Source organism: Manacus candei, unplaced genomic scaffold, assembly GCF_025592945.1.
Source record: "Manacus candei isolate 608988 ecotype Guabito, Panama unplaced genomic scaffold, ASM2559294v1 h1tg000166l, whole genome shotgun sequence".
Taxonomy (NCBI): Eukaryota; Metazoa; Chordata; class Aves; order Passeriformes; family Pipridae; genus Manacus; species Manacus candei.
In genome coordinates this window covers 232,391-257,053 of record NW_026138214.1, presented here as the reverse complement: position 1 = coordinate 257,053, position 24,663 = coordinate 232,391, and the positions used below count along the sequence as shown (strand labels likewise).

Here is a 24,663-nt window from a genome sequence, read left to right as displayed (position 1 = left end):
AGGACAGGCACAGGGTCACTGTGAAACTCCTCTGGGCAGGAATCAAGGACTGGAGCAGAAGTGTTCTCGTTCTTCATCCTCTATCCAAGTATCCAAGTACCCTGAATCCAAACACTCCATAACAAAAACAAGCAGCAGAGAAGTGGCATGAAGGCAATTCTGACACATGCTTTCCAAGCTCCAGGGCCCATTTCCTTGTTGTTAGTCTGCAGTGGAGTTAATTAGTCTGATTTAGAGAGAAGCCCATCAAGTGGAGAAACACCAACTTCAGTTTTCAAATCACTGCACTTGAAAAGATGTAGCCTTAAGATTGAGCGTCCCACTGCCAGCAGGATGGATGCAGTTACAAAGGGAAAGTATATTCCTGGGAAAAAAAGGAAACATGAGGGTTTTATAATTGAGCTTTCAATTTACTTACTACCTAAAAATCCAGGTTCTACAGTGCAATTAAGAGCAGTTGGGGCTCACACATGGAGATCCTTGTTCTTTTACAGGAATTCTCTCATGATTTTCATTTTAATGAAAGATAATATGGGCATCCTCAGAGTGCGCAAGTAACTACTCTGTGAAGTTAAAGCATTCAGAGAAACTCACAGTTAGGCTCCAAAATGTCCTGTTTGCCTTCACAGTCTCTTTTACTACAAATCAGGTTGGTGAAGGAAGACACAGCAGATCAGGTCCAACTGGTCCTCACTGCTGAGCTGGTGGAGGAAGGTGATATCCACAAAGATGACATAACGTTCAAGGGCAAGTTCTAATTCTGCAAAAAGCTCATTTGACAAATTAAAGGCATCTGATAATCACCTACAGGAAGGAGAACTCACACAGAGACTAAATGTCATGGACTCTTGGTTGCTGACATAAGTAAACTCAAGCCTCCTTTTCCATTAAAGATAAAGACAACAAGAAGCATTTCTTTCTCAGCAGGAAGAGTTAAAATTGTGGAATTAACAGTGGGAGAGCTTACCTCACAGGTACATCTTTTGATGTCCAGAGCTCTCACAGCAAACTCCAGGGGAGAATTGTCCAGAATGTTCTCAAATTTGGAACATAATTTCAGTGCTATCATATCAACAAGGACCTCACAATGGAGTAAACAGCCTGTCAACAGGAGAATAAATAATCCCTAATTCAGCATCTACAGGCTCAGACTGGCTTCAAAACTGGTGAAAAATTAGCACTAACGAAAATAACAAAGAACAAATCAGCGACTTCTTACCCTACAGAGCCTGGGTACAGGCACCGTCATGACCTGTAGGTTCTCACAGAGTCTTTCATTCTTTCCGAAAGTTTTCGTTTCTGCATGCAATTCCCTGCTCAATGAATTTGCACTTTACTGCCTTCCATGTTCTTCAGCCATTGCAGCAGAGCAGCCACCAGAGGGTTTGGGGAACAAACAGCACCCTTCTCAACAGTTACAAGGAAGGGAGGGAGGGAGGGAGGGAGGAAGGGTTAGTTTTTCCCCCTCCACTTAGACCTGTATCTTTAAATGACCTTAAGAGGTGGCAGAGCACATAAATAAAAGTGGGTTTATATTGTCACTAAAACAATCCCCTTTCTAGTGTTTATTCCTGCAATGATCTGCTTCAGAGCATCCTCCCAGTGCTGGGGAGAGCTTCCAGTAGCTCACCCATCAGGTCCTGGAGTGCACAGGCTTCAGCTGACAGTCCCTCTTCTTCAGGTGTTGGTGTGGACACCAGCCAGTAATAAGAGTTCAGAAAACAATCCCCCTGATCCTGCACAAGCCTGCATCCCCCACCCAGCACAGGCAGGGCAGCAGCCCCTCGGCCCCTGCTCTCTGTCAGGTTGCAGCAGCCCCTGGGACTGCTGGGCTGCTAAACTAGGCAAGAGCCTCCTGTTTCACAGGCACAGCTACACCCCTTCCCCCAGGGGAAGATCCTGAGCTCAGGGTTTGGGTTTTTTCCGGATGGTTCCTTGTGCTTTCCAAACCTTCTCTAGCTCAGGAAAATGCAGTCTTTCAGTGCCTAAAGGGGCTCCAAGAGAGCTGGGGGGGGGGACTTTGGACAAGGGCCTGGAGTGACAGGACAAGAGGAAATGGCTTCCCACTGCCAGAGGGCAGGGTTAGATGGGATATGGGGAAGGAATTCTTCCCTGTGAGGGTGGGGAGGCCTGGCACAGATTAACCAGAGCAGCTGTGGCTGCTCCAACCCTGGAAGTGTTCAAGGTCAGGTTGGATGGAGCAGCCTGGGACACGGCTGGACAACCCTTTCTGTGAAGAAATTTTCCCTAATATCCAATCTAAACCTCTGACGTAACCTGAGAACGTTTCTTCTCATCCTATTACTTACTACCTGGGAGCAGACTCTGACCCCTCCCAGCTCCACCCTCCTGTCAGGAAGTTGCAGAGAGCACGAAGGTCCCCCTGAGCCTCCTTTTCTCCAGGCTGAGTCCCCCCCAGCTCCCTCAGCTGCTCCTGGTGTTCCAGATCCCTCTCCACCCCCATTCCCTTCCCAGGAATCGCTCCAGCCCATCAATGTCTTGTCATGAGGAGCCCAAAACTGCCCCCAGGACTGGAGATGCCTCAGCAATGCCCAGCACAGGGGATGGTCACTGCCCTGGGCCTGTGGCCACACACCAGCTCGTGTTCACCTGTTGTCACCCGCAACCTTGGATCTTTTTCCAGCTTGCCAGCCACTTTTCCCCAAGCTTTGGAGCCCTGCAGGGGGTTGTGGTGATCCAAGGACAGCACCTGGCCCTTGGCCTTGTTGAACCTCACACCACTGGCCTTGGCTCATTGGTCCAGCCTGTACACATCCCTCTGCAGGACCTTCTTGCCCTCCAGCAGATCAACACTCCCACGCAATTCACTGTCATCTCCAAACTGACTGAGGGACTCACCCCCACAGTCCCACATTTGTACTCCAGCCCTAGGAAGACACTGGCAAGTCCACCTCTGTCTGACCCTCTATCTGGTCTCATCTCCAGGAGATGGGCACACACCCTGGCCTTCATCCCCACCCTCATCCCCCACAAGCCCAGATGGAGTGGATCACACACAGTAAAGCTCTGCAGCCAGCAGTGGTGTGGAGGGATCGGTTTTTATTTCAAAAGACAGTAACACAATTTTTCAATTTAGTATCAAAACACTGGATAGGGTTTTTGTCTCCAGATTGGCCCCTAAAACTGCTACAACCAAGCAGCATGCTCAAACCACAAGCTACACACTGGCGATACCGCGCTCACGCCTCACAACCACGAAACACCAGCAATGCACAGCGAGGTGGCTTGTACCCAATTAAGACAGTAAGAGCAGTCCTGGCCAGGAGGGAAGGCTCAGCTCCCTCCCTCCAGGTAGGCAAAAACACTTCTCCAAGAATACAAGGCTGTTGTACTTAAGCTGTTAAGTGTAACACAGCAATGAGCGGTGAAGCTTGGTGCACCAGCACTTAGTGAAGGCAAAGTCAGCCCCAGGGTAGCAACGGGTTAGAGGGGCCGTGGCTGCTCTAAGCCCACCAGGAAAGGAAGTGGCCAACGGTGGGGGGGAAGGGACACAATCCTTGTGAAGGTTCAATTGTTCAGATGACTGGCTTGGCTTAAAAAAAAAAAAGAAAAAAAAAGAAAAAAAAAAGTACCTTTCACACAAGTTGCTCCTCCCCAACACAGTTACCTTAAAGCTGAGAAACTGAACTGCACTTTTGGCAAACAGCTCTTGGAAAGGAAGTTTTCCCAACAGGCTTCCATCCCTAGCCTGGCTACTCTGACTCACAGCGAGCACCATCACACCCTTTTCCTGCCCTGCCAAAGCAGGGTGGCCTAGAGCCAATTAACAGAAAGTTAATACCAAATTTTAAAGCCAAGAGCTTTGAAGTGTAGCTCACCAGCCTCACACGATATTTGGAATGTTTACAATGGTTGCTACAAAAAAAGGTAGTTACAAAATGTGTACATCTCAAACATGCTCCCCAAACATTATTGCATTGTTTATTTCCCTTAATGATGCTGTTTGAAGCTCTGCCCAACCTGGTGGCCTTTAACCCTGGGGCAAAGGAGATTTGTGTTTGGTCAAGTTGGCAACAGAACGTAAACTCTGGTCCCCAGGGTTAGAGGGCAGCAGCAGCTGGGCCGGCGCCTGGCATCGCGTGGCGGAGGCGGTGGCAGGGATCTATTACATCTCGTTCAGGTCTAGCAGGGTCTGGTCCAGCATTCTTTGCGTGCAGAGATGCTCCTCTTTGGTGGATTTCAGTTTATCTGGCAGAAAGCAAGAGTTGAGAGTTACAAAGCAGTGTCAGACAACCAAAACTCCTTTGCCACAGAAAGCTTGTGCCAGCCCCTTCCCCGCACGCAGCGATCCTCGGGCCAGAGTAACTGGCTGGGTGCAGCTGGAAGCTCTGAGGTTACCTGGCTTGTGTGTAGCCCTTGCCTCTCACACTGCTGGTGCTCCCAGTCAGCACAGTCATGGTGTGCCTTCAGCCAGAGCCCTAGGCAGTGTCTCACATGCAGGTGCCTCCGACTGCAGCCAGCTCTCCCCAGGGCTTCCACACCTCCACAGCTGACCCACATGGCCCAGCAAGGCACCCCGAGAGCAACACACACTTGGAAATCACCCCTAGAAGGTGGCTATGACCCCCTTCCCTCAGCACAGGGCAGGGATGCCAAGCCCAGCAGCAGGGAGCAGACCTCCAGCCTGGAGGGCAGCGGGGCAGGGGCTGGGGCAGTAACAGGCAGAGAGCAAGGAGCAAGGGAGCTGCACCCTGCCCGAGACTACAGGCAGCTGTGCAGTTGATTCTCACATGTTCCTTAAGCCAGGAGGAGAGCAGATCAGCAGCTAGTGCTCTAGGTAGGCTTTACTCCAAAGGTGAGCCCACCCATATCACTGGAGACATCCACACGCTGGGACACTGGATAGACAGGCTGTTGAAAAATGTCCTTTAGGTACAGGCAGATTCCCAAAGCCACTCCCAACCTCCCCAGAGTCAGAAATTGTGCACAGAGAGAGAACAGTCTTCCTCGAGCATGAGCAATGGCAGCGCTTAAACACACTCTGCAGGCACTCAGGACACAGCTTTGGGCTGTGCATTTTGGGACTTGCTGCCAAGACATCCATGAACCTTCCCAACCCTCCCAGGGCTCTGCAGCTGCATTGGGGTCAGGCCCGGGAAATGACTGCTACCCTACACCTTCTCGGTTAGGACTCCCCTAGATAGGAACACACTACAGGTGTGCAGTGTCTCACAGACTACAAGGTCAGTCATTTATTGGCAGAAGCCATCATTCCATGCATCAGAAATCCTACAGTCATTTACCTAATCACAAATTCAGTTGTAGCAGCTTCAAGCAGACATAAGCCTAACTTCACCCCACCCCTCATTTCAGGGGTGCAGCCATTCTGGTTCCATGGAGGAGCCAGGCAGGACCCCCTGGACAAGCAAACAAGACCGCTCAAAAACCAGCCAAGTCTGGGGGTTACTTCACCAAGAATAGAGTTTACCTTTATATGTTAAAAAAATGCTTAAATAAATTATAGGATGAATTCAAGCGCCCCATTAAAAAGCGGCAATTGCATAAAATTCGCAAGTCTGCCAGTCTTAATGATCAGATTTCACTGTGGTCCACAGCACTGGTGGTTGCAATAAGCTCATTTATGGGATTAGTGAGCCCCTTCTCAGTCACACAGATCATGCAGCGTTAACTTCAGCTCATTAGAGAGCAGGCGGTTTTTCTCAAGCTGGCTGTACAGGCGCTCTGCAGCAGTGACAGGATGAGGGAAACAAGAAGAAGAGAGAAAAAGAGAGAAAGGGAAGGTTAGTAGAGCACCAGGATGAGCACATCAAACAAGCTTGTCTCCATCCAAGGATGGCCTGGGCTATTCTCAGGTGAAGCTGGAAAGAACAAAGGTTTGTCTTTCTCTAATTTGTGCTTCAGCTCAGGAAGATCACAGAGGAAACCAAATGTGGACAGAAGTGGAAGTGCTGCCAAGGATGTGCAAAGGCAAAGAAAGGAAAAGGAGACACCAGAAGACGAGCCTGCAGGCTGGGCTGGACCCCATTAAGGACAGAGACCTGGGATGTGCTTTAAGCCTGTGTAGCACGTTGCAGAAACAAGTCCTACCACAGCTGAACCAGGAGTAGCTTCCAGAGGGAGCCACACCACACTGCAGTAGGATTGACAGGGTCTGCACAGTGGAACAAGGACACCAGGAGAACCAAGGATGACAGCACTTCATCTCTGGAGGACTATCCTCTGAGAACACACCTGGTACCACACCAACCACTCAGACCAGACAGGACTGAAGGCAGCAACTGCTTCTAGTACAGGACAGAGAAAATTCTGGAGTGCAGGCTCCTCTTTTAGATCTGCCCCAGAAGAACGACATGAGCAGGACACAAGCTGTTGCTGTCTCTGCAGCCATGGCTCTCCAGTCCCTGGCCTTACAGCCCCACAGGGGTCCAGTATCCACACGCATCCTCGAGGCTCATGCCCAGCACATGTGTTCATGAGCAGTTCCAGGAAAGGGAGAACCAGTTTGGTCCCCTCCCAGGACCTATCATCTCTCAGAGCTGGGTGGCCAATGTCCTGACACAATTGGCCACCACAGAGAGCCCATTCAGCATCTCTCTCTGCCCATCTGCACAGGCAGGGTCCTCCCAGCCTGACAGCTCCAATTCCTGCATTTAGGGGAATTCCAGGCAGTGAAAAATGCTTACACAACAGCTTCCAGCCTGGCAGAACTGACCAGCACCAACTGCAGTGACACACACAGTGTGCTGCCTGTGCCCAAGCAGCAAGCCTAGAGCACAGCCTTGGGCTTGGGCCTTGGGCTTCTCCTCAAATCCTTGTACTAGGCACCCTGGGCACCCTCTGAAGGGGAGCTACACCATTCCTCATTGCTTTCAACCAAGGAATATTTTGCTCTTGAACAAGATCTAGCTGGGTAAGATTCCAGACAGTCAACTGATTCACATGGAACAGTCAAAGCACATTGCCATCCCCAGGGTTTCAGCCCGGTCTCTCCAGAGTGACACCCACACACAGAGGGGGAAGTTCACCTTCAGCCTCACCCTCAGCTTCTCTCAGCCCTCAGGACCTGCTCCAGCTGCACCTCACTCTGTAGGAGAGGGCAGTAATGCTGATTGATTGTTCCTTCTTTAAAGACACCAAGGGACCAAGGCAGAGCCAGAGAAGCCAGTGATTTCCGTCCCACCACAATCTGGAAGTTGAGGGTAGTTGTGGGTACGCCCACCCCATCCTGGCCCACACCTTGCACAATAGCTACTACTGCTGCTAAGGACTCTGGCTCCACGCTGGCTCTGAGCAGGTCGGCTGGGCACCCTGATGCCAGCCTCCAGCCCCAGGTGATCTGGGCTGGTCCTGGGTCCCCAGAGCAGCAGAGGATGGGAGTGAACTGTGCTCAGAAGGACCAGTGACTGTCAGTTGGTGTAACAGCTCACAGCTTTAAAGCAAGCATTGCTGCCTGTGGACAGGGACCTGATAATCCACCTGCACAAGGGGGAAAACTGGAGTGTTTGGCATGCATGACCTTTCCCAGACCTCAGCAACAGCTCCCCCACATGGAATGTTTGCCTAGGCTGCTACCCCCAGAATTAGGCCTGCTTTCCTCACTGCCCAGCCCCAGGGCAGCCTCACCAGCCATCCCAGCCACTGAGGGAGCCCTAGGACCTGGCCCTGCTGGTCAGCTAATCTGCATTTGCAGCACTCCCAAGTCACAGCCCAGCTCACAGCAACCAGCCTGTACAAGCCCAGCAATCCAGTCAGGCCAGATGCCTCCAAAACCTCCCAGGGCAGACGATGCATCACCCACCCACCCGCCACCCAGCGTGGATTCTATCCAGACGAGCAGGGAAAGGTCCTGCCACAGCCCAGCCTCAGATAACATCACTTGGAACACCACTGTGCAAAGCCACCAGCTCTCCACAGCATGAGTCAAACACAACAGGACCTCCCCGTGAGGAGAGAGGCACTTCTCAAGGGCAGGCTGCCATCTTCCACCCAGTAAGAATCACAGAATGGGTGAGACTGGAAGGGACCATAGTGGGTCATCTGGTCCAACCTCCCTACTCCAGCAGGGCCATCCACAGCACAGGATTGCATCCAGACGGTTCTGGAGTATCTCCAGCGAGGGAGACTCCACACCCTCTCTGCACAGCCCATGCCAGTGCTTGGTCACCCAAACAAGAAAGGAGTTTTTCCTCATGTCCAGGTGGAACTTCCTGGGCATCAGTTCCTGCCCACTGCCTCTTGTCCTGTTGCTGGGCACCACTGAGCAGAACCTGGGCCATCATCTGATACCCTCCCTGCAGAGACTGACCGACACAGATGAGGCCCCGTTGTCTCAACAGCTGACAGTGGAACACCAGGCTGGAAGCCTCTACACTGACAGAAGCCCTGCCCCTCCCACAGGACCCAGACCCCCAACTCCAGCTGCAGTTGGGTTACTGAGGAGTTCTAGGTTCTCGCTTTGTGCTTACAGGGCACAGTTACTGCCCCACATCCCAGGAGAGTCACACCATACTTTGAAATTCCTTACAGGAATGCTCCCTCCTTCCCCACCCAGACTTGGCACCAAAGACAGAGTGAGAACAGGTTGGGGCATGCCTGGACTATCCGGACTGCCAGTGCTGTCGTGTGGAGAACAGAGGGGCACAAACCTGAGGAAACCACGGCAGGTGTCCTGTGTCACCAGAACTCTGCTCACGAAGGGCTCTTCGGGCACTGTGGCAGATGAACCAATCCAAAAAGGAAAAAGTATTTGAGCAGCCCCCACGAGGCAGCACATACCGTTACCACAGTCTGACCAGTGTTTATCATACCACACAACGAGCAACAGCGCAGCAGTGACGCGCGCCAGGTGCTCACAGCCCAGTGGCAGTGCCCAGTGGAGAGCTCCATGCCACGCTCCCAGAAAGATCCTGCTGCCCTCAGCCCCTGCACAGCAAGGGGAGGGTTCTACAAAACATGGGTTCCCTGGCTCGGGTGCTCACAGCCCTGCTGCAGTGCCTCCTCATTCCTGAAGCAAGGGGCCTCACATCCCTCCCTTCGCACAGGCAGAGCCTCACACCCAAACCAGTCCTGCCCCGAGGGAGACCAGCCAGAGCTCATGCAATATTTATTGGCTTCCAGCCTCGGCCTAGTGACTACCAGGTGTGTGACCTCCCACTGCAAGCCAGTGCTTGGCAACTGGTGCTGGTGAACACTCCAGAGCAGGCATGAATGAGGAATGTCTTCAGTCAGGCACAGCTCCAGGGTCTCCTGCTGCAACCCCCAGCCTCCCGTTTGACCCCACAGGCCCCGTCTGCAGTGCTGCCATTGCACCTGGGAGCCAGCAACACAACGCAAGGGAAAATCCAGCATGCTAGTGAGGTCTGTGTTCCACTGAAGGTGATACTAGTTTGAAGGCAATGCTGAAACATTGTTGCTAGAGCAGGGAGTGGTCACTAGAATTCCACTTCTCAAAAGCACCAGCCATTCTGTTCCATTTATATAAGAACTGTTTTCCTTAAAAAAGGTGACATCATGCTCGAGCAAGAGGCAAGAGAAATACAAAAGGAGCTTTATGGCTCCACACAAGATATGCAGATGAGAACAACATCCTCCCAGCTCCCCCGACACAGAAAGGGCAGCCCCTCAGAGCAGGCTGTGTCTGGCACATCAGGTCACACAGAGGGAGCTTTGTTTGGGAGCAAGAGCAGCAGAACTGGGGGGCTGCTGCTGCTGCTGTCAAGCTTCAGTATCTTTACAGCACCCTTTCCCAGGGATGCCCTGCACACAGTAACTGGAAAAAGGTACTGGAATTCAAAGTGAGATGAAGAGAGCGTGAATGCAGAGTGCAGATGTAGATCAAGCCACCAAGCAGAGAGACAAATCCAAAGTGGAGTTTGGAATCGCAAGACTTATCTGTGTGAGACAGAAGGAGACACTAATTTTAAGAGAAGCTTCGGTGTTTGTGCACAGCAAACTCTGCTGAGGCAGCTTTGGGACACTCATGTTAAGGCTCTTCTCTGAGGGGTGAGGACCCGTCCTCTCCTGGGTTAGTGCAAGGACCACGCAGAGCAGCTGTTAGAGCAGCACCCACTGCAGATCTGAACACAAAGCTGAGGAGCAAAGTTGCAGAAACACATGAGTTCAGCTACTTCCACAGATCAGTTCATGATCCAGCCCATCTCAAGCCTGTTGTGGCAATTCCTAAGGAATCCACTTGAGCGCTATCCACAGCCTCTTCCTGAAGGAATCCCGAGACCATGGCCCAGTGGCTCCAGCAGACAACAAAACTGCTTTACCTCAGGAAGCCTTTCCCAGCAGGACTGGGAATTGCACTCCAGGAGTTCAAGTCAGAACCCTTTCAGGTCAGCACAGCACTTGGTTACACATGCAGATCACAAGGACCTAGAGTTAGAGGACGGCATGCCGGGGCGCCTTGGGCAGATCTGTAGAAGTAACCTGGGACGGCACAAGCGCCGCCGACTCTCCAACTACAGAAACCACAGCAAACCAAGCAAGCGCTGGCGGCCCAGGCTGCTGAAGCGAGAGGCAAACGCCAGCCAGCTCATATTTACATGGAAGTCATGTCATTCAGGGCGTGGTCCAGTTCCTCACTAATTGCTTTGTACTTCAGTTTCTGGGCATAGAGCTCATCTAGAAGAGGTTTAGGAGGAGAACAAAACGGAAACAATGAGGGAAGGCAGAGGAGTTCTTCCAACACTCTGGGGCAGGAAAAGCAGGTGGGACTCAAGAACAGAAGAAAATTAAGTCAAATGTGGAGCTCTCAGGACTCTGTGCTCGTCCGCAACAATAAACAGGAGGGTTCCAGCAGCCTGAGGACAATCTGACCAGCAAGTGCCTTCCAGGATTACAATCCAGCTCCAAGGGGAGCTGAGCCAAGCACTCAAACCACATTAGCTTGTAAAAACAAGTTGCCCAGCTAGGTCAGCAGGAACCAGTGACAGCAGGAGCAGCGGGGAAGGGCAACTTCATCCACTTAAGGAGAAGCTTGCTCCACCTAGGGAGGGCACTGATCAATCGAGGTGCTTTCTTCTCACCTTGTGTCTCAATGCAAAGACTGGCTTGGGAGAAGTCAGTCATGTAATAGAGCTGGGCATCAGAAGGAATTCCTATCCTGCAGGAGGCAGTGAGGCAGGGCAAGTGGAACAGACCAGCCACACCGGTGTTCTCCATCAGATAATGGAGCAGCCAGGCAGCTCATGGCCTCTGGGGAGGGGTGGGCCTGGAGCTGTGCTGATGCACTCCTGAGCCCTGCAGAGCCAGCACAGGCTGCTGCAGCTCGGGCTGCCTGGGCTACAGTACAGTTGGTCATGTTGTTAACAGCCTCACAGAGCCTGGGGAGCTCTGTCAGTTGTCAGAAACTAGGTCACTTCAGCAGCAAGGCTGGAGACCAAAGCCAACTCTCAATTAACAGGTTTTGAGGGGAGTATGCAGGGATGTGGTGGAGTTTTTGCAGTTCCCCATAGCAGTTTGCCCTGGATCATGAGGTAGCTCAGATTGCTGCTTGGCTGTGGTTCTGGAACAGCTCAGCTGACACCACTGCTATTTCTAGATAATAAAGCTCCAGACAGTAGGATGGGGCTTTCTATCTCCAAGACGTGGCACTATAAGACCACAAAGGCACACCTGCGGTCAAGGCAGAAGGCCTGTAAGGGATTTGGTTTACCAGCACCACCACTCCAGACACAGCAATCCATAGGAAAATCTGGCCACAGCCCCAGATTTAAGGGAGGCAGCTGGAACCTTCTTCTTCCGCAGCCTGGGGCAAGGTTCTGCAATGGCTGGCCTCAGGAGTGCTCCTGAAGGATTGTGTGAAGGAATGGCAGGAGGAAAGGAACCCATCCTTGGCACTGGCTGACCACCGCACTTCGTGGATGGGGCTGCTGGTGATTTCCTTGATCCAGGATCAACACTGGGGAGTCTGAGTCTTCACAGGGGCTGTTTCAAGACTCACTGACTCCTGTGGTTGGCTGGCAGGACATTGTCTGCAGCAGCCAGCATGTGCATGACCTTCTGCATGCAGGGATGTTATTGTGACTAATTCCTGCAAGTTTAGGTGTTTCTTTCCTATGCCACTCCTTAAATTGGATTAAGCTGGAACATAGGGATCTAGTTACATTCCTGAGGACATCACCACCAAAACACACCAGCTACCAGTTAGATAAAGCAGGTGTCTGGAAAAGGAGCTTGAGATCTGCTGCAGTACAGCTGGGGAGCTATTTTCAGAGCACATACACAGGGCATGACTCTTGCAAGCCTCACCTTGGAGGCCAAGTCAGGTCATAATCCAAGTACTGAGGAGTACAGCAGCCTCTGCACTCTCCAGCTACCTGGGAGACAGCCTTCCTTAGCTCCTCACTCCTCACCACATATTCCTTGGTTTCCTATCACCAAAATGTACCTTCCAAATCATCAATGGTCTTCTCCAGCTTGGCTACAGAGCGTTCAGCAAATTCAGCGCGGGTCTCCGCCTGCCAGATGGAAACACGCCACTTAGTGCAACAGCTCTTCAGCAAAGGGCATCAGCTTGAGGACATGGAGTCTCCCATCCTCCATGTCTCTCCCCCATCAAGCTGAGGCCAGATTACCCAGCTGGGCCATCCTGACGTGGTCACTCACCTCTTTGAGTTTATCAGTCAGGATCTTTATCTCTTCTTCATATTTATCCTCTTTTTGAGAGTACTGTGGAAAAGAAGTTAGCAATCAGCAGCCCCAGGTACCTCCCACTCTAGAAAGCCCACAGCTACAGAGGGAGACAAACTCCTCACTGCAGCACACATGCCCACAGAAACTTCCAACTGGGAATTGTTCACATCCCTGCCTGTGTCCAACAGGACTGGGTCAGGTAGCAAGTCCCACATCATGCACAGAACACAAACCTGGGCACAGAAAAATTCTCATCTTAATATCTCAGCACCTTAAACATCCTGGCTGATGGAGTCTGCCCCAAGGCAGGGAAGGGCAGCCAAGCTTCCTGCACCCCAGCTTCCACAGCCCTCCGCTGAAATCCATTAGCCCTCCCAGGAGAGCAAGCACAGCTCTCCTGGCTTGCTTAGGATTGCAGTTGCATCATTTCCATCCCAGTGGGTGCTCTGCTGTTCACACACCCTCCTAGCACTACAGCAACGTTTCTGGCTCTGGGACAGGCAGCCCTACCTTCTCAGCCTGAGCCTCAAGAGACTTGAGATTGTTGGTGACATTCTTCAGCTCCTCCTCCAGCTCGGAACATTTACTGTGGGGTGTTGTAAAGAAAGGGGGGGGGGAAGGAAAAGAAGAAGTGGGAGGGAAAGACAGGAGACAAGAAGTGAATCCACATGCAGGGAAGACCAGGAAGTTCTTTAGGAGACTGTCTGAGATCAGACTGGATGGAACCCTGCTTTGAGGCACTTGTGCAGAAAGCAAGTTCCCTTTTTGCCTCCGAGCTCATGTTTTAAGTATTCTGCCAGCACATGTACAGGGCACGAAGCTGAGCAGCAAGATGTGGACACAGGTTTCTGCCAGACCTGGAGTCTCCAAGGAGAAGCTGCATGTCTAGTGTGCTGTACAGTAGGAAGCTGTTCATACAGGGATATTCATGGGCAGAGAGGACAGAACGTTCCAGGAGAGAGAAAGGCGCAGTTAAGCTGACGGGAGGAGCGTAGTGAGGAGACCACAAGAGTTCTGGTTTAATGGTTCAAGAAGGGAAAGGTTAGTACCTTTTCTTCGGCAACAGACAGACACTTCAAGTTCTGGTCCATCACTCTGATCTGCTCCTGCAGCTCCCGGCAATGACTGTTAGTGATGGTCACACAATGGCACAAGCCAGATGGGGGCAAGGTCAAAAGGAGCACCAAAACCACAACACCATAGAGCAAAAAAGGGGGTGGGGGGAAACACAAAAAAGTCATGGTCACAACATGCACATCTGGGCAGGAAGCACAGTGCTGCTGCTGCGTACACACCAACTGCGTTAGACAAGGCCCAGAGCACGGAAAGGTCCTGACCAGCTCCTCAAGGATCAGCTAAAGCATCCGGACACGTGAAAGAAGACCAGGGGATCTGTGCCTCTGCTCTGAGCAGAGGAAGTCCAGCTTGCTGCTCAGCAGTGCAGGAGCCTGGAGCGCTTCCTGCAAATACCTGCAGAAGCCAGAGACCAGCCTCAGCCACAGCTCTGCCCTCAGCCATCCCATGTGCTGCTTCAGCCCCCAGCCCAGGAGGCCTCTGCTGCTTTAGGGCAAGCACTGTGCCCTGTGGCTACGTGAAGGATCTCGTGACTGCACGCACAAAGCAGTGCTGGTGAATGCTGTGGGCAGAAGGGCTCTCTGGCCTCTGTGACTGGGGAGTGTCTCCATGCGAAGGGGCAGAGCAACTATGCTCAAGGCAAATCACATCACAAACTCCTTGTCCTGAGTGGAGCCAATCCTGTTTCAAGGAGAAGAGTGCTTCCAGCCCCTTCCTCTGAGGACCTAAACCCACCCAGTGCTTCAGGCCTTGTGTAACAAGGTTAGCAATGCAGTGTTAGTTCCCATGCAGAGGCAGACGTGCCAGTTACATGCCAGTGGACTACTCACGACTCTGCAAGCTCAGCTCTCTCTTCAGTACGCTCCAGATCTCCCTCTATGATCACCAGTTTCCGAGCAACCTGGAAGGGAGAATCAGAATCAAGAGGAAGGAGGATGATTTTGCACTTGTAGGCTGTGCACAGCAGTGAAGGGAACGAATGCCTGCAAGAGCTGCTGGAGCTGCCAGAGGTTTTTGGCCAAGCAGAGCACTGATGTAGCTCTGTTGAGAGCCAGGCTCTGCACAGAGCTTTGCTGAGGAAAGCCTTGCCAGCAGGAAGAAGAGTTGCCTCTCCTAGCCCAGGTCAGCTGTACTAGAGCATCTAAGAGTCTCACCTCCTCATACTTCCTGTCCGCCTCCTCTGCGATGTGCTTGGCTTCCTTGAGCTGGATCTCCTGCAGTTCCATCTTCTCCTCATCTTTAAGAGCTCTGTTTTCAATGACTTTCATACCTCTGTCCAGAAGTAAGCACAGGGAGGAGAGATGTGTAAAACAACCCTCGACGAGCCAGCGCTGAGATGAGTTTCAGAGCATTAACAGCGCTACCCTGGAACCACAGTGCTTCCTGACAAGCCATGACTCCTCTGAGTGCAGAGGGGGGCACAGGAAGGCAGATACCGCTGGGCTGATGTGAACCTCAATTGCTCAGAAATGACTGTTCCTTGGAACATTCCTCCAGCAGCTAACTGGGCTCCTGGGTCAAGGGAAGTGCAGTGCTGCTGAGAAGAACAAGCCTGGCTGTCTTAGGAACTCAGCAAAGCCAAGTCAAGCACTTCCCCATCTGGAATGCAGGAAGAGCCAAGTCCATCTCCATGGCAGGCCACCAGCCAGGTCGGGCTGCTCACCATGGTGTGGGCAACCGAGGAAGCACATCAGCCAGCTGCAAGGGGACCACTGCTCGTTGAATCAGAGGCCAGGTCAGGGGACATCTGCCAGCTGGCAGAGGCTGCAGGAAGAGAGGCTGCCCCACCTTCACAAGGCAATGGTGTCTCCAAACCCACTTATTTCTCCTCCCTTGGAGGCAGGAATGCATGGTAGCACACAGCACTTCCTTGCTCCTTAGCTTCAGGTTCCAAGACATTCAAGGCCATCAGCAGCCTCAGGTTCCAAGACACTCAAGGCCATCAGCATTGTTTTAGCTGCTCTGCGTAAGCAGGCACTGACTCCCACATCCAGCCTTGATGTGGGATCTCCTTCCCCCACTCTGGGAAGCCCAAAAGGTTGGATGGCACTGGGCCCTCAGTCAGAAACATATCCAAGATGTTTGACAGAGCATGAGCAGGAGCCCTTGCTCACCTTTCGCTCTCATCTGCTGCCTTCTCTGCCTCTTCCAGCTTCTGCAGAGCCGTGGCAAGGCGCTCCTGAGCTCGGTCCAACTCCTCCTCTACCAGCTGGATACGGCGATTCAAAGATGCCACTTCTGCCTCAGCCTGGAGAGAGCAGAGGAGGGGACTCAGCCTGTGCAGGTTGAGCAGCTCAGGCAGGGCATGAGCTCTGCCAGCCAGAGCTCTGCCATTGGGTCAACATGGGAGCCCTAAGCAAACCTTCAGCCCCTCTCCTAGATGCCTGCAGCACGTTTAGCTTAACAACACTTCCTGCATGCTTTGTCCATGCTGCAGCCCTCCTGCAGCCTTCTCCCTGCCAGCCTGAGCTGTCCTGACAGTTTAAGCCATAAACACTAAGGAGATGACTTGTGCCAAGGGGTGCCTCTGCAGCTGCTGGGATCCTGCCAGGCCATCCATCACAGCTGTTTATCCACCATGCCAGAGCGTGGTGACAGCTGCCACTTAGCACAGAGTCAGTTTACTCACACATCTGGACGCCAGTGAGCATTGCTTGAGGCAAACCCTCTCACCAGCAAGGTGAGAAGGATTAACAGGTTCAGGGATGTGCCAAGCTATGTCAGGTGCTGGCAGGCTAGGTGGGCCACCAGTGCTGCCCAACCCAGGGGCCCACAGCCCCAGAAGAGAGCCTGCCCTGCTCGAGGCCTCCTTCCTCCCAGTGAGTCACTAACAATCCAGAGAAGGAGCAAAAGCCTCCTCCAGTCCTGAGACAGGTTGAGGAGGCTGTTCCCCAGCAACAGCCACCTCGGTTCAGCCATAGGCACCAGGAGCTGGTGAAACTGCTGACAGCCCTCAGGCATTTGCCAGAAATGTGACCACAGAAACACCAGCAGAGATCAGGGGCTGTCCCATCTCCCAGCCACTGTGATCAGCCACAAGGCCCCTTCTCACAGCCCCATCCGTGCTAATCCCAGACAGAGACCAGGGGAGCCCAGATGCTCTGGGGACACTGACACCCCACTGGAGCCCCCTGGGCAATTCAGAATCCTGGTCCCCAACAGGATGACAAAGGCAGACAGGGCTGTGGTCATTCCAGGGCAGTGCTGTGATCTTCTACAGAGACCTGGGCACAGGCACATGCCAGACAGACACGAAATACCCTAGCTGAATGTTAATAAAGCAGCCTACACAGACACTCTGCTCCTCACCATGCCGAGGAGGGAGGAGCAGAGCAATGAAAGGCGCCAGTGTTACAGTGGAGCCCAACACCAGTTGCATCCAGTTCCCAGAGGGGCTGTCCGAGCTCTCCCCCTCCTTCTGCCACTGAGGCACCCCCTACCACATTTCCAGACTGGGCTGGGAGAGCACAAGCAGCAGAGGAACTCCCATGCAGGCACATCCCACTCCTCACCCAAGAAGCCCACACCCTTGTGGGTGCCCAAAGCCAGAACCTGCCCCGCCTGAGGGGGAAGTGGTCTGCCCAAAGAGGAACACAACAATACCTTACACAGAACTGGGAAGGAGACTGCCTGACATATCTTTTGCCTATTAAAGGGGACACGAGCTGTTGAGGCGGATAACTTTCACTTTTCCTCTCCCAGGGGGTGGGGACTCACCAGCACAGCAGGCCTCTGCTTCTTCACCCTCTGAACTGCATCACTTAGCCCTGACTTCCTGCAGGCAGTGCTTAACCCACCCAAAAACCACCGCTGCTTTTGAGAAAGTGCCTCTCCCCCACTGCAGAAGGGCCCTTACACCTCCCCTTCTGCTGCTCCTCCCTGGACGCAGCCAAAACTGTCAGGCTTCCCCGGACCACGGGGTGAACTTCCAGGTGACTTCCAGGCAGCCCTGCTGCAAGTGGCACATTCCTGTTACTCTGTGCTTCCTTCAGGAAGGTAGCCCTGAACCAGGGAGCACCTGGAGCCCTGCAAGCCAAGGGAGGAGCTCGCCCCGGCTTTTGGGACTCACCATTGCTTCCCCAGCCCACAGAGATCCAAGAGGGCTCCCCAGGACCCGGGATCAGTGCCAAACTGGGAGCACTGGTTGGCTCCCCTGAAGGAGGCTCAGGGAGCTGGGAGAAGCACGCGTGTTCCCATGACAACGCTGCTATTACAAGGAGAATTCCTTATGTGGCTGCGAAAAAAGAGCCCAGCTGAGGCCCGAGAGCTTCTGCATGGGCCTGGGCAGCAGAGCCCAATCACACAGTGCTGTCACAGACACGCAGCTCGGGCACTGAGGGGAGAGGGCTCAACTTCAGCAAAGTCACTGCAAATTCACTGAGAACCACATTCGGATTCGAGCCGGGACTGGCCCCGTGTCACCCCATCCCTGTGCCCACAACACACCGGCCTTGCCTGTGCCCCCGGCCCAAGGGAGCCGGGCACACTGAGGTGCGGCCTGTGTCACCCCATCCCCGTCCCCAGCCGTGCCGGCGTCCCCCGGATCTGCCAGCTCAGATCCTGCCGTGGTTGCTCCGTCCTTCCTTCCTTCCAGGCCATCCCAGCCAAGGCCCTGCGCCTCCCCCCGCGGCTGCCGCCCCGGGGGCAGGATGATGGGCTCGGGAGATGCTCCAGGCGCTTCTGCCCGGCCGCAGCCGAGGGACCCCGCTCCCTCCTCCCTTCCATCTTACCCGCGCAGCTCCGGGCTCGGGGCCGCACAAGATGGCCGGGGCCTCTCCCTCCCCCCGGCCGCGGTCAGCCCCGGGACACGGGGAACGGCGAAACGACGCCTCGCCGGCCCCCCCCCGCTCCGGTCCCCGCTCAGCACCACGGGCAGGTCCCAGGGACCCAGAGAGACCCCCGGCCACGGGGCGGGACCCCCGGGGCGCAGCGGACCCCGCGGGACCCCGCGGGCGCTCCCTGCGGCTCGGAGCGGGACCCCCCGGCCCCGGGCGCGCCGCCACCCCGGCCGTGCCCCAGGGGGGCGGCCCCGGCGGTACCTGCTCGCGGTTGCGGCGCTCGGCCTCCACCTCGCGCTGCAGGCGCTCCGCCCGCTCCTCCGCATCGTCCGCCTGCTGCTGCAGCACCTGGATCTTGCGCTTGACCGCCTCGATGGTGGTGGCCCCGGCCATGCTCGGTCCGTCCGCTCCGGCCCCGCCGCCACCCCCGCACCCCCCGGGACCGCGCCCGGTCCCGCCGCCCGGAACTGACGGCACTTCCGCCCCGCCCCGCGCGAGCGTTACCGGGGAGACGGGGGGGGGCACCGGGACCGGGCGGGGACACCGGGATACACCGGCACACACCGGGACCGGGCGGGGACACCGGGATACACCGGCACACACCGGGACCGGGCGGGGACACCGGGATACACCGGCACACACCGGGGCCGGGTGGGGACACCGGGATACACCGGCACACACCGGGGCCTGGGGCACCGGGACCGGGCGGGGACACCGAGATCGGGACACACCGGGACCAGGACACACCGGGACCGAGTGGGGACACCGGGATCGGGACACACCGCGGCCGGGGACACTCTGGGATCGGGACACACCGGAGCCTGGGGCACCGGGACTCCTCGGGATCGGGACACGCCGGGACCGGGATACACCGGGGCCTGGGGCACCGAGACCGGGACTCATCGAGATTGGGACACACCGGGGCCTGGGGCATTGGGACCTGGACCTGGGACACCGGGTCTGGGACTGGGACCAGGTGGGGAAGGGACACCGGGACCAAGACCAGGCGGGAATAAGGACACTGGGACCCGGGCCTGGTGGGAAAGGGGCACTGGGACCGGGCCGGGGGGGACACCGGGATCTGCACCGCAGGCACCTGGGTCCACAAGGACCTACCCCATATGGGCGTGGGGGCACTGGGACCGGCCCCATATGTTGGGGAGCACAGGGCCCAGAGGAGCCAGGCCTGACCCCACACGGCCCCCCTCCATGGGGCCGGACTCCTCGGTGCCACCTATCCCTCAGCCCCACGGGCCACATTTGGGGACTGCTGGGCCACAGGGGCTGAGCTCGGGCACTGCAACCCCCAGGACCCCACAGCCCTGCGGCAGATCCTGCTCCCTCCTCCTGCCCAGGACTGGGGCTGTGACTGCCGGGGTCCCGCTCTACTCCCGTGTGCCAAACCCCAACATCTCGACGGCCTGAGCCCCTGTGAGAACCCTCCAGTCTGAGGCCAGACAATGGTGCAGACAACACTGCCAAGATCAGTGTTCCTTGGAGCCAGGAGCCGTGTCTCTTGGTGCCGTGAGGGTTCTTGGAGCCCCCCAAAAGCTCAGTAAATACACCACCGAGCCCCGGTGCTGCCCTCACTCCCCACAAAGCCCATTTGGCAGGGCTTCGGGCACACGGATAGAAGGGAAGGGTTTCAGGCTGCTGCTTCCTGACGATGTCCTCAGCAGCTGGGCAGGTGGATGCTGCAGGGCCCCATTTGCCTGGGCTGGCATGTGTGGCATGTGCAGCACGGCACGTTTCCAGGGATGAGGTGGGAACTGGAGGCACCTGGGAGGCAGCTCTGCCCATCCAGTCCCTCCACTGCCTGGAACCAGGGGGAAACTGGGGCAACCCCGAGGGCCACCCTGAGGTGGTAGCAGCCAGGAAAAGGGGCTCCAGATACACAGAGAGGGATCCACAAAGAAGCAAGTGGGGATGTGGTGACAGCAGGAAAATGCCAACAGGGAGCAGAGGGAAGCAGGAAGGGTGTGAGGGAGGGAAAGGGATCCCAGAGCTCTGCGATGACTCATTGAACATGTGCTGACTCCAGTGCAGGGATGGCACTGCCACCGTGCTGGGACAGAGAGCTACAAGCAAAGCTGCAGGGTGACAAACGTCCCAGGGTTCCAGAAAGGCTCCAGAGCTCCCAATAACACCTTGACCCCCAGCATGGAGCCAGAATGTGCCACTGAGAGCAGCCCAGGTGCTGTGCCGGGGCTCAGGCACTTCCCTGTGGGCACAGTGGCAGAGGACAGTTCCTGCCTCCTCTGCCCATCGAGGGAGAGGAGCTGTAGGATTTCTCCTGGCTCTCACAGGAGGGAAAAGCTGCATCGCCCCAATGCTGGACCCTGAGACATCCCAGCCCCACGGGGAAGTGGCCCCTGGCTGCCAGGTCCTGGCAAGTGATGAGCGGGGCCAGATGCCTCGTGATGGCTGCAGAGCTGCCAGTGGGTGAAACCCTGAACGGCTGTGCTGTTGTTTTCCTGTAAACAGTGGCTGGTGCTGTTGTTTTCCTGTAAACAGTGGCGGACAATAGCTGGGCTCTGCAATCCTCACACTGCCTATGCACCTCCACCTGTCTTCTTCCTCCTCCTCCCCCTCCCCCTCCTCCTCCTCCTCCTCCTCCTCCTTCTCCTTCTGCTCCTGCTCAGGAGCTCAACTCCTCTGCCCACAACTGTGATTCAGAGTTTCCTGGGGACATGTGTCTCACTCTTGAGGGGCTGCTCACTGCCTGGCTCTGCCCTCAGGACATGTCTTTCACAGGGTCATTCTCTGCTCCCAGATACCCACACAGCTTTGCTGGGAATGCACTGAGCCGGACAGGGACCTTCCCGTGTCCCCAAGGCATAGGGAGGGGCTGCAGTCCCATCAGGAAGGCAACGAGGGGAGGGCAGCCCTCAGCTTCCACCTTGCACCCCATACGTACGTCCGCTGCCTTCTTCTCTGCCAGCTCCAGCTTCTCCTGGGCATCTTTCAGGGCCTCAGAGTATTTGTCCAGTTCATCCTCTGTCCCCTTTAGCTTCTTCTGCATGGCAGCAAGCTCGTCCTCCAGCTGGAAGGGCAGTGGTGTCACCACAGGTGGACACCACTTTGGACCCCTGCACTGTGAGAGAGCCCTGCCTGCCCCATCCCAGGCTCAGCTCTGCCCCACAGCATCCCTCCTGCCCCATCCTTGGGACCAGCACTGCCCCACAGTGTCTGTCCTTTTCCCACACCCCACCAACTGGCAGGGGCTGAGCCCTAGGCAGCCCTTGGGGTGCCCTTGAGCTGCAGGACAGTGTCAGCTGTGGCACCCTCATACCCCAGCCAGAGTCTGTGTTGGGTGTTGGGTCTGGGCTCACGGTGAGCTGACACAGACAGAAGCCGCCTCCCAACACCCATGGGCTGGGGGCTGCTGCTGCCTGCCCTACCTGCTTGCTCCGCTCCTCTGCCTGCTTCTGCTCAGCCTCCGCCTGCTCCGCCCGGTCCAGGGCATTCTCCTTGTCCAGCTTCAGCATCTGCATCTTCTTCTTGATGGCCTCCATCCTCACTGGGACACGGGCAGCAGCGGGTAGCTGAATGCGGGACTGGCAAGGGGTGGACAGGGCAGTTGTGCTGCCTGTGCCCCACTGCCTGTTTATCAGCTCTGTCCAGCCCGAGGGCTTTGCCTTTCTTGGGCTGAGCCGCCTCCCCACCTTCCCAAAAAGTCTGTGCTCGGGACCCATTGTCCGCCCCAGGGGGTGCGGGTGGCCACGGCCTTATTTGGGCTCCTGAGGACAGCTGGAGTGTTATAAAAAGCAGTGGCAGGTCTGGGAGCAGGGGGTCCTGTATTGTCCCAGCTGCGCCCCTGCCCCCCATGCAACAGGACACTCTGGCTGGTGCCACGAGGACACTGTGCTCCCACCTAGCGCTCCTTCAGGATGTCGAGCTGAGTCCATGCAGCACTAGCACGAAGTCTTACCCTGCCACATTTGCCCTCCACCAGGGGCTTAGAGTGTTTTGGTGGCCCTGGGCTGACATTTACCCCTGCCTGGGGGTGGCATGGAAAAGGGCGAGCTCAGCCTGGTGCTATTTTGGGAGCAGGGGTTTGGCAGCAGCCCCTGGCCCAGAGTGTTTGGCTTTGCAGGGAGCAGTGGGACAAACTGAGCCCGGCACCAGGGGCAGAACCCCCCAGGAGCCTGCTGAGCCCTGAGCCCAGCTCCAGCCATGCTGGTGCTTGGTGTTGAGGCAGAGGATGCTGTTGGCAGCTGGAGGAGCAGATTCCTGAGGCGCAGGGAGGAATTCTCAGGGCACGCAGCAGCACTCCATCCACAGCCAGGGGATTCATGGCCTCCTCGTGCCAGCCTCGAGGTCCCATAAGCCAGTGTAGGATCTCCCATGGAAGAGACTCACTGCTCCCACCCAATGACAGATTTTGGGGGCTAAGGGAGTCAGCACCTAGGGACCTGGGGGACAGAGACCTGGTGACAGCTTGTAGCACCCTGGGCAGGGCCCTGGGGGAACAATGCCCACCCACCAAGGGCCCCGAGCAGTGGCTGCACCTCCATAAATAACCCCCTGTGCTAGGGCAGCAGAGCCAGCAGTGGGCATGGGGCCACGGGCCTTTGTATTGTCATCATCCCCAGCGTGAGCAAGGGGACAGGTGGCAAGTGGTGACCCCGCTGCCATCCCAAACCTCCGCCAGTCCCCAGGACAGCTCCGGCCTCCCCCTCTCAAGCACCATGGAGACGGGCAGACAGGTTTTATTGCGGCAGTGAAAAGGCTGGCAGGGGCTGCAGGATGAGGTGCAGAGGGACCCCCCAGTGCAGGGCAGGGCACAGGTAGCATCTGGCCAAGTCAGCGCTGGGCATCCCTGGCGCTGTAAGAATATGTTTGATATTTAGTTGGTTTTCTAATAAAACAACCTAATATCAAACATATCAGACAGAGGCAGGGGCAGATGGAGGCAGGAGGAATCACAGCTCAGCTGCCTGCAAGAGAAAGAGAGAAGGAAAGGCTGAGAGCTTGGGGGGATGTGGTATCCAGGCATAACCCCTGGGGGCCTGCGGAGGCAGCACCTGGCCTCACCGCAGTGCCTGGAGCCTGCCGGGCAAGTGCACCGGCACTGGGCTGCTCGGGATGCACTGTCAGAGCAGGAGGTGTCCTGCGGCTGGGATGAAGCCGAAGCAGGACAGTGCAGGCACAGTCTCCCAGCATGGCATGTCAGGGCAAGCCATGCCATGGACTGACATGGCACAGCATGCCATGGAAGGCCACGCTGCCCACCCGGGTCCAGGGGAAACCCACATCCATCACCGTCTTACCTGGGCTGGCTTGAGGGGCTCCGCAGTGCTCTGGCTCGGGGGTTGCCTGGCCGCTGTTTATAACCACACTGGGCTGCACCCGATGGGGGGATGCGGCCAGCGAGCGCCCCGGCCCTGCACACGTGGCCTCGTTCCCATTAATTACCACCCATTGACATCCCCCTGCCCCTCCGCGGACCCCTGCGCCCTTGCAGCCGAGCGATGCCGGTCAATGCGGTCGATGGCCCCGCACCGCCTGCTCCTGCCTCCGGTCACACTCCCCATCATTAGCAAGGCTGTCGATACCGGGGGCCAGCCCTGGCCTGCGGGCCCTGTGACACCTAGGGGCTGTGCACGACCCTGCCCAAGGACGGGCCCCATCAGCACAGGGGGGCTATGCCCCACATCCCCTTGCTTTGGGAGAGCTGCTGGGACCCACAGGAGCGTCTCCTCCATGGAGCAGCTGGAGGGGCTGTCACCCCACCCCACCCGTGTTGAGGATGTGACCCCTCTCATGCTGTGTGACAGAGGCAGCACCCTGCCCCACACTGGGGTGGCCACTGGGACCTGGGGGGTGACATCCAGCCACAAGGGCACACGGGGTGTCTTGAGGTGCTGGAGGCATGTGTCTCCCCACACCACAGCGGTGCTTTGCTGCAGCAGGATGCACCAACCTTGGGAATGGTGTTGGGGACTCTGTGGGGGCCCAAGCTTTGGGTGATCAGTGGGGCCAGGATGTGGGACAGCCAGAGCCCTGAGTGCCATGGGGAGGACAGGGGCACAGCCTGGGCTGGGGGGTCAAGGGCTCTGGCCCCATGGGGTGGCCGCAAGGTGAGGTGGCAGTGGGGACAGCAGGGACACACGTGGCGGCAGCGGTGCCAGAGCCGGGGGCGCGCGTGCGGCAGCAGCTGATGTGATGCAGCCTGACAGCTGAG

The 24,663-nt window shown here is 56.2% G+C and overlaps 1 protein-coding gene across 22 annotated transcripts; it reads right to left on the bottom strand.

Moving 5' to 3' along the window:
• Nucleotides 1–3,040: 3,040 nt before the first annotated feature.
• Nucleotides 3,041–22,101, bottom strand: TPM3 (tropomyosin 3). Of its 22 annotated transcripts, none has more exons than XM_051773202.1 (12): nt 21,878–22,101; nt 21,394–21,519; nt 15,813–15,946; nt 14,853–14,970; nt 14,529–14,599; nt 13,674–13,749; nt 12,598–12,660; nt 12,380–12,449; nt 10,533–10,611; nt 8,628–8,691; nt 4,752–4,872; nt 3,041–4,209 (listed from the first exon to the last, which is right to left on the bottom strand). In XM_051773202.1, exons 1-11 carry the CDS (start codon nt 21,989–21,991, stop codon nt 4,795–4,797), a joined length of 993 nt encoding a protein of 330 aa, XP_051629162.1. In that variant the 5' UTR covers nt 21,992–22,101; the 3' UTR covers nt 3,041–4,209; nt 4,752–4,794. The 22 variants fall into 22 exon arrangements, 21 of the variants coding, with proteins under 21 accessions (XP_051629162.1, XP_051629161.1, XP_051629170.1 ...); XM_051773201.1 differs by lacking the exon at nt 13,674–13,749 and adding an exon at nt 13,135–13,210 and having other exon boundaries at nt 21,878–22,092; XR_007900886.1 differs by lacking the exons at nt 8,628–8,691; nt 13,674–13,749 and adding an exon at nt 13,135–13,210 and having other exon boundaries at nt 21,878–22,090.
• Nucleotides 22,102–24,663: the final 2,562 nt, after the last annotated feature.